Raw genomic sequence first — 14612 nt, 5'->3', positions numbered from 1 at the left:
TGAAATATAGTATTGTAATCTTATGTAGCCACCAGCATACATGCAGTTTGTTGACTGAAAGTCCTTATGCAGAACATGACTATGCACACGCACATGCATATGCACATACACTCCCTGAGGACAAGATCCTGGCAGTCCTACTCACGCTGTATCCCCCACTCTGAACACAATGCCTGGCACAGAGTCAGCGCTCAAATCTTATATAGTACTGGGTTACATTGGTGTCAGGGGGGCTCGCTTTACTGATTTATATTTACCATCTTTTCAAGCCCCTTTTCTCCAACAGTTTCCATGAACTGCTTATATATTCATTTTGTCAGTGAATAATCTTCACATGCATTTAAAGACATGTGTTTGTCCAGTATCTGATCTACCATCTGTATGTTTAATGTCTCTAATTTATGCCCCTAGGGTAGTAGAATCTCCAATCCCTGCCTCCGAAACCTGTCTCCATCAGCCCTGTTCACACACATCTCTAGATCTCTCTTTCTCCATATTTCTTCATTTCTACTCTTTTCATCCCTAATATTTATTCTCCTATTTTTCCAATTATTTCCCACTGAACTTGGAATTCATATTGGAGTCAAAATTCTCACTGTTGTTAAAAGTAAGTACCAAAATATATTATCAGTTGTGCAGTTTTTAGGGAGGGATTGCTACACAGTAAAACTGCTTTATAACACCGATTTGGATAGGAAAATGCTGGAATTTATAGGTAAACCCAGGCTAGCATATGGACATGCAGTCAAGCCCAGCAGGTGATGTTAACAAAGACTCTGAATTTTTCATTCTGAGTGAGATAGAAAGTCAGTGCAGGTTTCGAGTGGAATAACATGATCAGGGTGGCAGATGCTCTGCTAAGGGTAAGCGTGTTGCTCCAGGAATACAGACAGGGCTCTTCATCTGGCCCTCCAGGATCTGGAGGCTTCTTAAGAGATGGCCAAGAGACAAGTATAAAAAGAGAAAAAAGATTAGCTCAAGCTGAGGTCTGGAGGTGAGCTCCAGTGTGGAATGCTCAAGGAGCAGACAATCTGGGCTGGTCACTAAGGGTCTTGCACAGTGTGGGGGGATTTGAATTGTATCCTAAGACCAGTGGGGATCCAGCAAGGAGTTTATGATGGTAGTGACATAATAAATGGCACGTCCTTCTGAATATTACTCTGGCTGCTGTGTAGAGAAGGACAGGACAGAAGGCAGGAAGACCACAAGAGGGAATCCAGAGGTGATTAATGCCTGCATGAAGACAGTATGGCAAGGACGGAGAAGAGGAGCCTGATTCCAGAGAAACTGTTCAGGAAGAGCCAGCAGGACTTTGTGTGGACTGGCAGTTGGGAATGAGAAGGAGGGAAGAGTCTTGGATGGACTTTGGGTCCTTGAACAAGGAAGTGGCTGCAGAAAATAGTAACCAAAGTCATGCCAGCAAATGAGATAACCTTGATGGATGGGCCTTTTTTTATGTGTATCAAGAACAGGACCAGACTCGCCTATACCCTGTAGCCCCAATGAAAGAGCCCCTAATTCTGCTTTACCTGCAGAGCAGTGACATGGCACAGGGTGAGCCAGCTCTCTGCTCTAGGTAACAGTCACAGGTCTGTATACAGTTTTGTTTAAGACATCAGCCTTTAGAAAAAGAGGTTAGCGGGTACTTTCTTTTTGCTTTGTGGATTTGAATTGCATATTTAGATTTCTAAAAATGAACTATGAAACCATTACATCTCAATGTGCTTCATTATTGAACAGCTTGACTTATGCACATTTGGGGGTGCAGGGAACATTGTGTCAGGCTTGATAGGGGAGGGTTAGTTTTTTTAAAAACTATTTCATGTCTCTCTTTTGGATCCCGGGCTCTCTGTGTTCGCCAACATAAAGATGGTAGAAGCAGAAGGGAGACATTGCCATTCTGGCTGTCCTTGGGATTCAAACTTGGTAATGAACTGCCAGTTCCCTGGCTGCTGGTACCTGTCTGCCCCCATGTTTGAGAAGATGGGGGTAGGCTGAGGGCTGGGGTGACAAGTGGGACCATGTGCCTGGAAACCTGGACACCAACTTTGGGTTTAACAGTCACATTAGAGAAGCTGCCTTTAGGAGACAATGAGGATGAAATTGGATTAAAATGATAGGTTCAGATTATCTTTGAGAGAAACAACATGCTAAATTTGGATCAAAACCAGTTAGATTTTTGTTAGCATTTTTTACAGAAACCAGTATCGGAAAGGTGCAGGAATGGCATATGGTGGCAGGGTGACAAATAGGAGACATGCATTTCAAACTTTTGGTCTGGGCTGAACTGTCATCCCCTTTCCCCAAACTACACTGTAAGCTGTAGACTCATTTGTTGGAATGGCAAATGGATGTGCAAAAGATTTTATAATTTATCAAGGCAAGAGGAAAGGCATCTCACTTCACCAATTTTTAATCCTACCCTTGGCTCTGTTAGGGCTGTCATTCCATTCTTGTATTTATAACCTTATTGGCACATTTCAGTTTGTCAACCTTTACAGCCAAGGAGATGATCTAATTTGCATCTTTTTAGGATCCTGGGTTATTTCTTTTGAAGCTTGCTGGAGGAGAACTGAATCAACAAAAGCCTTGTGTGGAACCCAACAAATTGTCACACTCGGTAACAGTGTTAACAAGAAAGAACAAGAGCATACTCTAAAGTTATGTTTTCTTGGGTTTTTTGTTTTGCTGTGTGTGTGTGTGTGTGTGTGTGTGTGTGTGTGTGTGTGTTATCCTTTGGTGCCTATTTCTTCCATGGGAAAAGCGTCCAGAAGTGCTTTCTCTGCCTTGATTACATATTTAGTGAAGTTGCCAATGATCAGGATTTGCATAGAATAAAACGTTCAGTGAATATTTGGAAATCTTCTCTTTCCTCTTTCTGCATCCTGTAACCACAGTAACAAGAACTCTTGGGGTAGTAGTAGATTTTTAAGAAAGCAAGTTATGGTTGAGTTGTAAATAAATACTGCGGATGGAGTGGAAATGACTGTCTTTGTGTAATGTGATCTTCAGAGTACCAGTGAGTATGTCCTTCTGTACAAAGCCCATTGAATCTAAACATATTGCATATGGTCGCTTTAGCCACGAAGTTACTCTTTTCGGTAGAAAAAGGAGAAGAGAGGATTGTAGGGCATGTATAACATCAGGTGAGGGAGAGCCCTCTAGTGGACGAGAGTCAGGGCAGACCCTGGAGCAGGAGAGAGCCAAGATGTGAAAGCCATGCCAGGTTTAGCCCAGAGAGTTGAACTGCACGTGAGCATGATGTGATTTACATCCTCCTGCTGACCTGGAAGATGTTTATTAACAAGTCCGTGATGTATTGTCAAGGACTTACTGAGGCACGTGCTAAGTAGGTACTAAAATTAAAAATCATTATTCAAGGACATGAAACATTCTTCATAGCCCTCGCCCAAAAAGTTTGGGATGGGCCAGGTCGGGGAACAGGGGGATAGATTTTGGTAATAAACAGTAGAAGTTGGATGAGATGACCCTCCCCCTGGGGGTGGGGGAGAAGTTAAGGGTTAGCGTTTTCTCATCATTCCAGTTGCTTCTTTAAACAAAAGAATACACCATCCTAACCCTTGCCTTACCCATGACTATTTGGGCTGTGAATATCATTATGATTCACTGGGGGGTTGTTTATGTTATACCTAGGAGGAAAATTAAAAAGCACTTTCTCTCTCAAATCCCTGACTATAATGCATACCTGAGAAAATGCCCTGCTGTATGTATCCACTTATATATAAATTTCATATATATGATATATGAGGCCTGTATATACAAGGCCTGTCTGGAAAGTATCCAGCCATTGTTAATATTGTTAATATATGATATTATTATGTATTACATTAATTATTATTACTATAATATGTAATGTAATAAATTATTATATATTATTAATATAATATTATATATAAACAATATTTATATGCACACATATATAATAATTATTATCACATATAATAATTATATATAATTATATTAACGATGGCTGGATATTTTCTGGACAGGCCCTAAGTCTCCAGTGAATTAGGGTTGGGGCCCCCTTGCTCACAACTTTCTCGTTGACCATCATCTGTAAGTCCCTCTCAAGGGTTCAAAAAGCGTCTTTCCTGGCAACAAGAATCAGACTTTGATGCTTGTGCCCTTCACAGCCTGCAGAAGATTCATAACCCCAGCAGGCGAGTCAGCAGTGAAACTGTAGACTCAGCACATTTTAGCCAAAACCACGATTGCCTTCGTTTCCAGTCTGTGACACCAGAGTCCATGAGTTTCTATCGGCAAACCTGATTTGTCCTTTTCTGGGCAGGAACTGCCTATAGCAAGGATTTGTAAATGCTGTTTATGTTTCAGGGACCGTCTGAGGTCTGGTGTCTTCCTCAAAGCCTGCTCAGCCTGATGAACAGGGCCACTGCTGAGCGTTCGGGGTCTTCCTCTCTGTGTCTCGCCTAGGTGCAGAGTCATACGCTGCATTATTTAGGGACTTAACTCCTGGCAGTGTGTGTCTGTCTCCCTGTATGTTGTATGCCTGGACAGCAAGGGCAGTGTCCTACACATCCTGGATCTAGTTCATTCATTCATTCACTCAGTCATTCATCCAGTGAATACTTAGCCTACCTCGGGCCAGGTCCAGTTCTACTCTTGAGGACATATTGGCGAACACAACAAATGGGGTCTTTTTTCCTCATGTGGAATCCTTGGGGGTAATGAACATTAAACTCATAACCACAAATGGAAAAATACCACAATGGGAATACAAATATAGACTTACATGCCATGATAAATGTGAGAGAGAAGGCAAAGGAATACGGTACCCTTACAGAGAGCAGTGGGTGGCCTTATTTATATTTTGGATCAGAAAAGGCTTCCAAAGTGGTGATGTTTAAGCTGAACCCCAAAGACACATGGCATTCCCTGTACACACAGCAGGAACTAAGAAGTATTTCTCGCCTTGAGAAATGTTCAGCCATCTCTAAGGTCACGTATGGTATGACCTCCTAACTTCAGAGAATCCTGCTGGCAGTGTGTTCCAGTGCAGTCCGTCCCTCCCCTCACTTGCCGCCAGCCTCCCAATGTGCCTCCTGGTGCTCCCCAACTCTAACAACCCAAGGCAACCCCTGCTGTGCCATCTCCAGCGGCAGTGGAATTGAAGCGGTAGATCTCAGGCTACATGCAGAATTAGGACAAAAGTTGTTTTCAAGAATATATTTACGAAGCATTTCAGCAGCCTGTAGCACACTGATCCTAAAGATACCACCCTTGATAGCTATCGCGTTGCAAAGTGAAAAGCACGTGGCCTTTGGGATTCGGCCTTCTGGGTCGGAACCCCAACCCTGTGACCTCAAATAGACAGGGTCCTAGTCTCATTCCCATCTGTGAAAGGGGAGGGCAAGCTCGCCTTAAACTCACAAGGTGAGTTTAAACTGTGAGCATTAATGGAACCCAACAGGCAGAGTGGGCAGTCACTAAACATTCATCCTCATCTCCTGCCCTTCCTTTCTCCCCAACTTTCTGAGCCCTAGTTTCTCCTGAGTTCCCTAGTTCTCCCGTCTGCCCCATGATCACATGAAGGCCAGCATCTCTCCCTCAAAACCAGCTCAGAGGTTCTGAATCTGCTTCAGCTAAGAGACGTGTGGGCTCCCGGGGCCCAACTGCATGGAGGAGGTGCGTACCTAGGGACTGAGCAAGACTTCAGTACTGTCCAGGGCAAGACAGGAGCAGCATCTGCCATTGAGCTGGAGGTCCTCTGAGGATTCGGACCAGAAGGGGACCTGAGGCACCCAGAAGGGTGATCACTCAGAACCTGGGAGCAGGGCCAGGTACACGCAGACAGAAGCCCAGGTTTGGGGACCCTTACCTAGGAGGGAGGAGGAGGGGGCTATGAGTTAGGGCTCCCTAAGTTTGCGCACACGGCAGACACTTGGGCCTGGGTGATCTGAAAGAAAGAGTCCATTCTGGGTCCGCAGGGAGGGAGGTGGGAGCAGGGCCTGAGACCGTCTCCACCGAGACCCGTGGGAACTGCATCCGTGAGGTCAGCCTTGGAATGGGGCAGGAAGGCAGAGAACTGCAGGAGGAGAAACAGCAGACAGGACTGGACGTTTTGCTTATCTGCAAATCCCCTTTGTTCCCTTACAGGTAAGCACAGACACTCCCAGCTCGAGAAAGGCAGATCCGAAAGGTCGGAGCGCGCTGTTGGCTGATATCCAGCAAGGGACTCGCCTGCGCAAAGTGACGCAGATCAATGACCGCAGTGCCCCGCAGATCGAGGGTAAGTGAGCAGCTTGGCCTGACCTGCTGTGAGGCACAGCCTCCGGTGTCTGGGGCCACAGTTTCCCAGGACACATATCCGGCTGCCTCACACCTGCTCAATGGACATCATGGTGGGGTAACTTTTCTTATTGTGATAAAATACACATAATGTGAAATTCACCATTTCAATGTATCCTATTCAATGGCATTTATCAATAGTACATTCACAATGCTGTTGCAATGATCACCCCTATCCAGTTCCAGAACATTTCCATCACCCCAGAAGGAAACCCCATACCCATCAGAAGTCGTTCCCCTCCCTCCCAGCCCTCAGCTCCTGGCAACCCTAGTCTACTTTCTGTCTCCATGGATTTGCCCGTTCTGGGTATTTCATAGAAACAGAATCATGCAATATATGGCCTTTTGTGACTTGGTTCTCTCATGTAGCCTAATGTTCTCAAGCTTCATCCATGCTGTATCAGTACTTCACTTTTTATCATCGAATAATATTTCATTGTGTGGACATAGCACATTTTATGTATCCTGTGTAGGGTAACACTTAAAGATCACGTACCCTATGTCAACATTGTCCTCAAACTCAGTAATAGAAAATGAAGGTCTCAACATTTTAAAAAAATTTTTAAAGTGTTTGTTTCATTTTTCATAAGGAGAAAGATTTATTAAGAATTCTGGGCCGGGCCTGGTGGCTCATGGCTGTAATCCTAGCATTCTGGGAGGCCGAGGCGGGCAGATCGCTCAAGGTCAGGAGTTCAAAACCAGCCTGAGCAAGAGCGAGACCCTGTCTCTACTAAAAATAGAAAGAAATGAATTGGCCAACTAAAAATATATAGAAAAAATAAGCCAGGCATGGTGGCATATGCCTGTAGTGCCAGCTACTTGGGAGGCCAAGGCAGGAGGACTCCTTGAGCCCAGGAGTTAGAGGTTGCTGTGAGCTAGGCTGATGCCACGGCACTCTAGCCAGGGCAACAGAGTGAGACTGTGTCTCAAAAAAAAAAAAAAAGAATTCTGTCTCAGGGGATTACATGACTGAAGCTTTCTGTCTCCTAGAGTATGATATAGTAAATGAGTCCCATGCCCGGGTCAGATGACCCATCTTGAGTTCTGGCTCCGCTACCCGACAAGTCAAGGAACCTCTTTGAGGCTGTTGGCTTATCTGCAAAATGGGGAGGATAATAATACCTGATCCTTTTTTCTTATTTTGGTCAAGATTGTCGAAAGTTGAAATAGTATACGCAGAGCAATTTAGCATAGGTTAAGCATCCCTAACCTGAAAATCCTAAATGCAAACATTTTGAGTCCTGACGGGGTGTCACAAGTAGGTAATAAGGTGACAGTGTAACGTTGCAGAAAAAGTGCCTGCACGTGACCTGGTGAAAATGTGGGATGGGCTTCTGGAAGGGCCAGAGCAATGTGCATTCATAACAGAACAAGAAATCGTATCAGTTTATGAAATCAAAGAGAGACTTCCAAGACGAAAACCATTGTTAATGAGGCAGATGACTCTGGAGGAAGTATTTTAAAAAGCCATCCAGCAGAACACATCCTCATCCCTGGAGGACCCACTTCCTGGTCCCTCAATTGATTCTGATGTTTCCTCTCACCTAAAAAAATAAAATGCAGTGTACAGTAACCTTCTAGTCCAAACACAGCATTGCAAGTGGAGACTGAAAGCCTGCTGTTTGTCGTGGCTGTTTTTTAACAGCTGATACAGGTATTGCAGTGCGGCTACTGCGTTGCTTAGTTACCTTGAGCACATAATTTTTTCACTGTCATATGTCATATTTTGACCAGTAAGCACTTGTGAATAAGTGTAAGAAAACGACCTCTTATCTGTAGCATATAAATTCAGAGTCAGGAATGATGGCCATGCCAAATGCCCACAGCTGGTCCACGTGGGTGGCTGAGATAATGGTGACACCTTTGCTTTCTAATGTCTCAATATACACAAACTTTGCTTTATGCACAAAATTATTAAAAATGCGGCATAAAATTAACCTTCAGGCTGTATGTAAAGGGACATATGAAACATATGTAAATTTCATGTTTAAACTCAGGTCCCATTCTCCAAAGTATTTCATTATATAAATGCAAATATTTCAAAATTTTTACAAAATCTGAAATTTAAAACATTTCTGGTCCCAAGCTCAGATAAGGGATGCTCACCCTGTAATGTAAGGTATTATGTCTTCATATATTTTGCAATGATGTGCACAATGGTAGTTCTTAAAGATAGTCCTAAAAATATAATTGTTTCTCCTACCTATAATTATATATGTTAATGCACAAGGATATACAAATTTTTAAGACATATTTCAACATTGCTTACAATAAAAATTAATTTCTGGTTAGACCCACCATCTAATTGGTTAAGCCCAATTAACAGATAACTCCATTTTATTGGAATACTCCTATTCCAACACTTCCTAATCATTCCAGTGAGTAATGTACAATATTAACGCTCAGAATAATCTGGCCACTTTCATCCACCAGTGGGCACTGTGCCCTAATTGCTTGGTGCATATTAGCTTCTGGTTGTAAATATTAATATTTTCTGCCAAGAATTCTTGTCTAAGCAGAATATCTTCTCGTTTTCTGTAGTTGGTAATCATATGGAAGGCTGGAATTAGTGACACGTCTCCCCAGGGCTCATGAGCTTTCTGTTCCGTGGAAGAAAAGGCAGGGAAGTGTGAGGGGCTCAGGTCCAGGAGCTGCGGAGACAGGAAGGAAAATTCTGAAGCAGAAATCACTGCTGTCCGTCCTCCTGCCTGCCCTTCTGGGCAACACTCTGTGGACAATAAGTTAAAATGACGGAATGAATTAAATCCATGGGTTTTCTTTGGTCACGTTGCAGATAGGACCAGCTCTTACCCCTCCCACGTTTGGTTTCTAATTCAAAAGGTGCTGCCAGTTCCCCCTTTGGCATCTACAGAATGGCAGCATTCAGGTCCCTTTGTTTTGGTCACTTTTTGAAGGGTGGTTGGCCCCAGTCAGTCAGCTCTTTGGTAGGACCGGGGAGAGTAGCAGACAGGCTGAGGCAAATGGGTCTGCAGGGTATCAAGGCAGAGAGGGTGCTTAGGGAGGATGCTGAGTGGAAGGGTGACATTAGAGGTGGAAGAATGGGAAGGTGACAAGTGCAGTGTTTGACCATGGCCCAGAATGAGAACTGGCTGCTCAGCTCTGCTCACAAGTCCTCATCTATTTGCCTCTTTTCTCTAAAGGTTCTAAGGGAACCAGCAAAGAAGGAGGAGGGTCTACGAACTCACGAGCGGTGAGCACGCCCCCAGCCCTGGGAGATCTGTTTGCTGGTGGCTTTCCCGTGTTGCGCCCAGCAGGCCAGAGGGATGCAGCAGGTAAGGAAGAATTCAGACTGCCTGTCTTGTGAAACCAACTGGGCCATCCAGACATGCCAGTAAGGGACAAGTCTTTAGTGAGCACTCACAGAGAAGGAGATCATGTATTTGGGCCCTTAAGCACTAGGAGTTTCCAAAACACAAAATGGCTCAGGGAATCTTTTAAATCATCATCCTGCTTAAATGATCCCACTGTACCAGTTGAAGAATGAATCGCAATAGTGTGCAGTACTGAGTGATGGTGTGTTGGTGACCCAAACTGCAACATATAGACAGGAGGTACAAATCGTAATAGATGATAGTGACATCACTGTGGACTCACTAGCAACGTGGGAGTTGTAATGGTTTAGTCGTTGTATCAGTTAGGTATTGCTGTGTAACAAAACACCCTAAAACATAAAGGCTTTAAACAACCATTTATTTGGCCTACAATTCTGTGGGTTAGCAATTTCGAGTGGTTTCAGCTGGACTCCCTCCAGCATCTGCAAACGACTTCAGGTTGAGTGGTGACTTTGCTGACCTTGTATTTCTCCTACCTCTGGGGCCTCCACTGCAATAACTGGCCTGACTCACCTCGAATCCATGTGGTCTCTCAATATCCAGCAAGCTGCCCTGGGCTTGTTTTCATGGCAGTGGCATAGTTCCAAGAGAAAAGACAGAAGTGTGTAAAGTCTCTTGGGCCTTAGTCTTGGAAGATTACCAGGAAGCAACTTGGAAGTCTAGGAAGTATTACTTCCTACCACATACTCTTGGCCAAAGCAAGTCACAAGGCCAGCCCAGGGCAAGGATGGGTAAATAGACTTCACCTATTGATGAGAAGAACTGCAAAGTCACATTGGAAAGATTATGGAATCAGGCAAGAGTGGGTAATTAAGACCATTTTTGTAATCGGTCTACTGAGATCATCTGTGTTGTAGTGGGCAGCAGATGTTTTTAAAGTATTGCATTAAAATGGGCAAAATATTAATATATATTTACTATGAGCAAAAAGAGTGTTCCTATGATTGTGCTTTTTAGCCAGCAACTGATTAAAACTCCAGGAATGTCATTAATTTAAGAACTATTCAGATCTCCTACCAAATCTTCCACAGTGTGGCTTTTCTAACCTTTTCCGTGGCATCTGTGACTGTTTAACATCATGGAATGCACTTGCTGCCTGCACCCACTGATAAGTCCAGCAAAGATAAGGGCTCGAGGGTGCTCTGAGATCTGACTTGAACCTTCTCAGGGGCCATTTTCATTTTCTCATTTTCACTGAGAGTTTGGCAGAAAAGATAGTGCGAAGGTCTTTCTCAATAATGAGAGTGGATATTCGTCAGCGCCCTCTTATTTTTCAGAATTCCTGAGTGCTATCAAATGACTATCCTTTGGGATATAAAGCTTCTACCAGTTTCTCTTTGTAGAAATAATGATAGGAAAAGTAACACCAGTCAGTTGTCCATAGGGACTAGCCAGAGTAGGCTGGCAGTCCTCCTGCCTGCCTGCTTGTCTCTGACAGGACACACTTGTCAGATGTTTGAGCCACTGTGTTGGGGAAGATAAGCATTTATCTCTTTAGAGATTGAGGTCCATAATGAAGTGACTGATGCTGCCTGTTACAGGATGGAAACTCAAAGAGAAAGCCAATAAATAAGTAGATGCACGGATTGGGTACATGCCAGGGTAAGACAGACCATAGCTCTCCTCTCTCAGCCCTCTCCTGACAGCCCCTTTCTCATTCATAGACTAGGTGTTAGGACTGTGCTTCCCCTCTGATCTTACTGCCAACCATTCTTGCTGGCTCATGCCCTCCACCCCACCCACAGTGCCCTCTTTGCTGCTCTTGCACACACAGTGCATGTAGCTGCCACAGGGCCCTTGCACCAACTGCTCCCTTGGCCTAAAAGACTCTTCCCCAGGTGTCCACGTGGCTCACTCTCTCCCTTCCTTCAGGTCTCTGCTCAAGTGACACCTGACCAACGTACAGTGAGGTCTTCACTCATCATCCCGCACAAAAGATCATTCCTACCCCTTCATTCCATATCTCTGTGACCTTGATTTATCTTATATTACTTGTCACCATTTGATGCATTTTACAGTTACTGGTTTATGTGTTTATGGTCTGTCTTATCCCTCTAAGTGTAAGCTCCATGAAGGCAAGGCTATGTTTTGTTCACTAACTTAAAAATGCCTGGCACATAGTAGGTGCTCAGTAAATATCTGCTGAATGGAACGTGTGAATGGGTAGCGTGGTTGCTGACTTACCCATTAGGCACCACAAGCACAGTGTCTAGGCATCACAATGCTTTCCGAGACCCACAAAAATATTTAAATTTCTTTTAAAATCAGAAGAAAAAACACAGTCTTTCAGGGTCAGAGATAATATTTGTCTTTATACCAATGCAGTCATAAATATAAATATTTTTTATGGCGGAAGGGGCCCACAGAGGCAAAAGTGACTAGGGTCCTTGGAATCATGCAGCCTTGGCTTAGAGCTCTGAGGGAGTGACAGTAAGAATAAGATACAATTAGAAAACATTATCACTGGGTTGTACAGAGTGTGTAATCAGACTCCCATGCAAGCACAGGTCTTCTGGGAAACATATACAGGTTTAAGGAAGAAGAAATATTTCATCTTTTGGTAAACCCCCAGACGCTAACAGCTCGGAATCCTTTCATACTGGGAGTGCATCCTTGAAGCCCTCAAGCTCGCCCTTCCCCACCCACTTGTTGGTCTCCTTTTGTGTTTTCTTTGGATTTCTAGAACTAGCATTTATGTTATGCAGTTATGAAGGACAGCCTCCTCCCTTCCTTCCCTGAGCTTTCCTTTCCTTTCCTTTCCTTTCCTTTCCTTTCCTTTCCTTTCCTTTCCTTTCCTTTCCTTTCCTTCTTTTTTTTTTTTTTTTTTTTGAGACAAGAGTCTCTCTCTGTCGCCCCAGGTAGAATGCAGTGGTGCCATCGTAGCTCACAGCAACCTCAAACTCCTGAGCTTAAGCGATCCTCCTGTCTTGGCCTCCCAGAGTACAAGCATTACAGGTGCCAGACCCCCTTGGCTCTCTGAGAGCGCTCTGCTGGCCCTAGCCTGCCTGCTTCCCTCGCCCGGCCCGCACGTGTGCCCTCAGTTCCTCTCTCTCCCGTGGGTCTCACCTTCATCCCAAAGTGGGCGCGACCATAAGCTGAGCAAGGATTTGGGCCGCCCTTGCTTGTCATGTTAGGATACAAATAGGCTTGCCCACATTTCTCATTTGGCTTGCTGCACAGTAAGCGGAGAATCCTGTTCTTTCAACTGACTCACTTGGAAGGATTTTGAATCTTGGATCCATGGTGTCTTCAGTCACTTAAAAAGTTTGGATGTGTTATTCAAGGGTAGTCTCTATTCCGTTTTTCATACTTACTAGCCCTCTAACTTTCCTTCAACAACCAGGCATCTAGGTTGGCCTAGCCTTGTTTAGAGAGTTGCCTGGGTCCTCCCTCTCACCTCTGTGCACTATGGAAACAGGTTTGAGAACTTTTAGGCAGGGATCTGAGCTGACACCTGCCTTAGATATCATGTGAAATGTCTAACGTTGGAGTTACAGGTAGATGATCTTTTCCCTGGAAAGGCAAGGTAGGTCCGTCCGCTCCTGGTCATGGTCAGCCAGTTGTTCTGGCACCTCAGCCTTGGACTCCCAGGGGAATCGAGTCAGCCAAGACATTATCTCTTCTGGAATCACTCCAAAGAGAACCCTCAACAGAGGAATAATGATGTCACTGCCTTACCTTAAGAATAGCCACTCCAGGCCGGGCGCGGTGGCTCACGCCTGTAATCCTAGCACTCTGGGAGGCCGAGGTGGGCAGACTGCTCAAGGTCAGGAGTTCGAAACCAGCCTGAGCAAGAGTGAGATCCTGTCTCTACTATAAATAGAAAGAAATTAATTGGCCAACTAATATATATATAGAAAAAATTAGCCGGGCATGGTGGTGCATGCCTGTAGTCCCAGCTACTCAGGAGGCTGAGGCAGCAGGATTGCTTGAGCCCAGGAGTTTGAGGTTGCAGTGAGCTAGGCTGACGCCATGGCACTCACTTTAGCCTGGGCAACAAAGCAAGACTCTGTCTCAATAAATAAATAAATAAGAATAGCCACTCCATAGCATTGTTGTCCAGGTGACTGTCACATCATAGCCTGAGGGTCTCCCATTTGGAAAAATAGATAACTGAGGTCCTGCCCACCTGGTCAGCCCCCAGTCGCTTCTGTCATGCCTTGCTTTGATTGGCCTGGCTTTCACATCAAGTGCTTTAGGGTGATTTAGCATCTGCTTGGGTAAGCGCACTGGAGCGGCAGGCTCTGAAAAGCTCAGAACCCCCTTAGATGCTGAGGTTTAGGATCTGAAATGAGTGCTGCTGCATTTCCTATTCTGCAGCACCCAGGAAGTTGTAGGTGTGAGAAGCCCCCATTTTTCCAAGTGTTTTCCACATGCTATTTTGGGGCTTATAAAACATAGGGGTGCTAAAATAGGGAACCATGTACTCCCCAGAATTTCTTTTAGGAACGATGCTCTACTTGGGGGAAATATTTTAATATGCCTCCTGAGTAGAACAGTGATACTCCAAGGATGTATTTAATCAATGGCTACAGAACTTCTATGTAGTAAAGAGGAAGAGGAACTCTTTTTTTTCTTAAAGGCAGAGAGAAAAAAGGGTGAGAACCAACAATATTGTGCAAAGAGTGCAGAGCCCCTTCCAGGGACCCCCCCACCCTAGTCTTCTGTGAAGTGTGCCAAACAGAAATGCTTATGACCATGAGCAATTTGTTGCTGTTGCTGAATTCAAAGAGGCATTGAATTAAGTTGGGGCAGGTACAGTGAAAGATCTAGAGGGTGAGAAAGCCAGGAGACCAGGAAATAGCCAGCCCCTTGGGAATTAGCGTAAGTTTTTTCCAAGTTTATATGTATTTTTATTTTTCTTTATTTCAGCATATTATGGGGGTACGAATGTTTAGGTTACACATATTTCTTTTGCCCCACCCAAGTCAG

General features: G+C 44.5%; 1 protein-coding gene across 1 annotated transcript in view; it reads left to right on the top strand.

Moving 5' to 3' along the window:
• WIPF3 (WAS/WASL interacting protein family member 3) overlaps positions 1 to 14612 on the top strand; it is a 92542-nt gene that overhangs the window by 58192 nt on the left and 19738 nt on the right. The window contains exons 3-4 of the mRNA XM_076006337.1: positions 6136 to 6268; positions 9489 to 9620. Coding sequence (XP_075862452.1) covers positions 6136 to 6268; positions 9489 to 9620 — 265 coding nt within the window. The remainder of the gene's footprint in view (positions 1 to 6135; positions 6269 to 9488; positions 9621 to 14612) is intronic.

This window comes from Microcebus murinus, chromosome 9, assembly GCF_040939455.1.
Source record: "Microcebus murinus isolate Inina chromosome 9, M.murinus_Inina_mat1.0, whole genome shotgun sequence".
In the NCBI taxonomy this organism is placed as follows: domain Eukaryota; kingdom Metazoa; phylum Chordata; class Mammalia; order Primates; family Cheirogaleidae; genus Microcebus; species Microcebus murinus.
The sequence above is the reverse complement of the archived record's forward strand: the minus strand, read 5'-3'. Positions and strand labels throughout refer to the sequence as shown.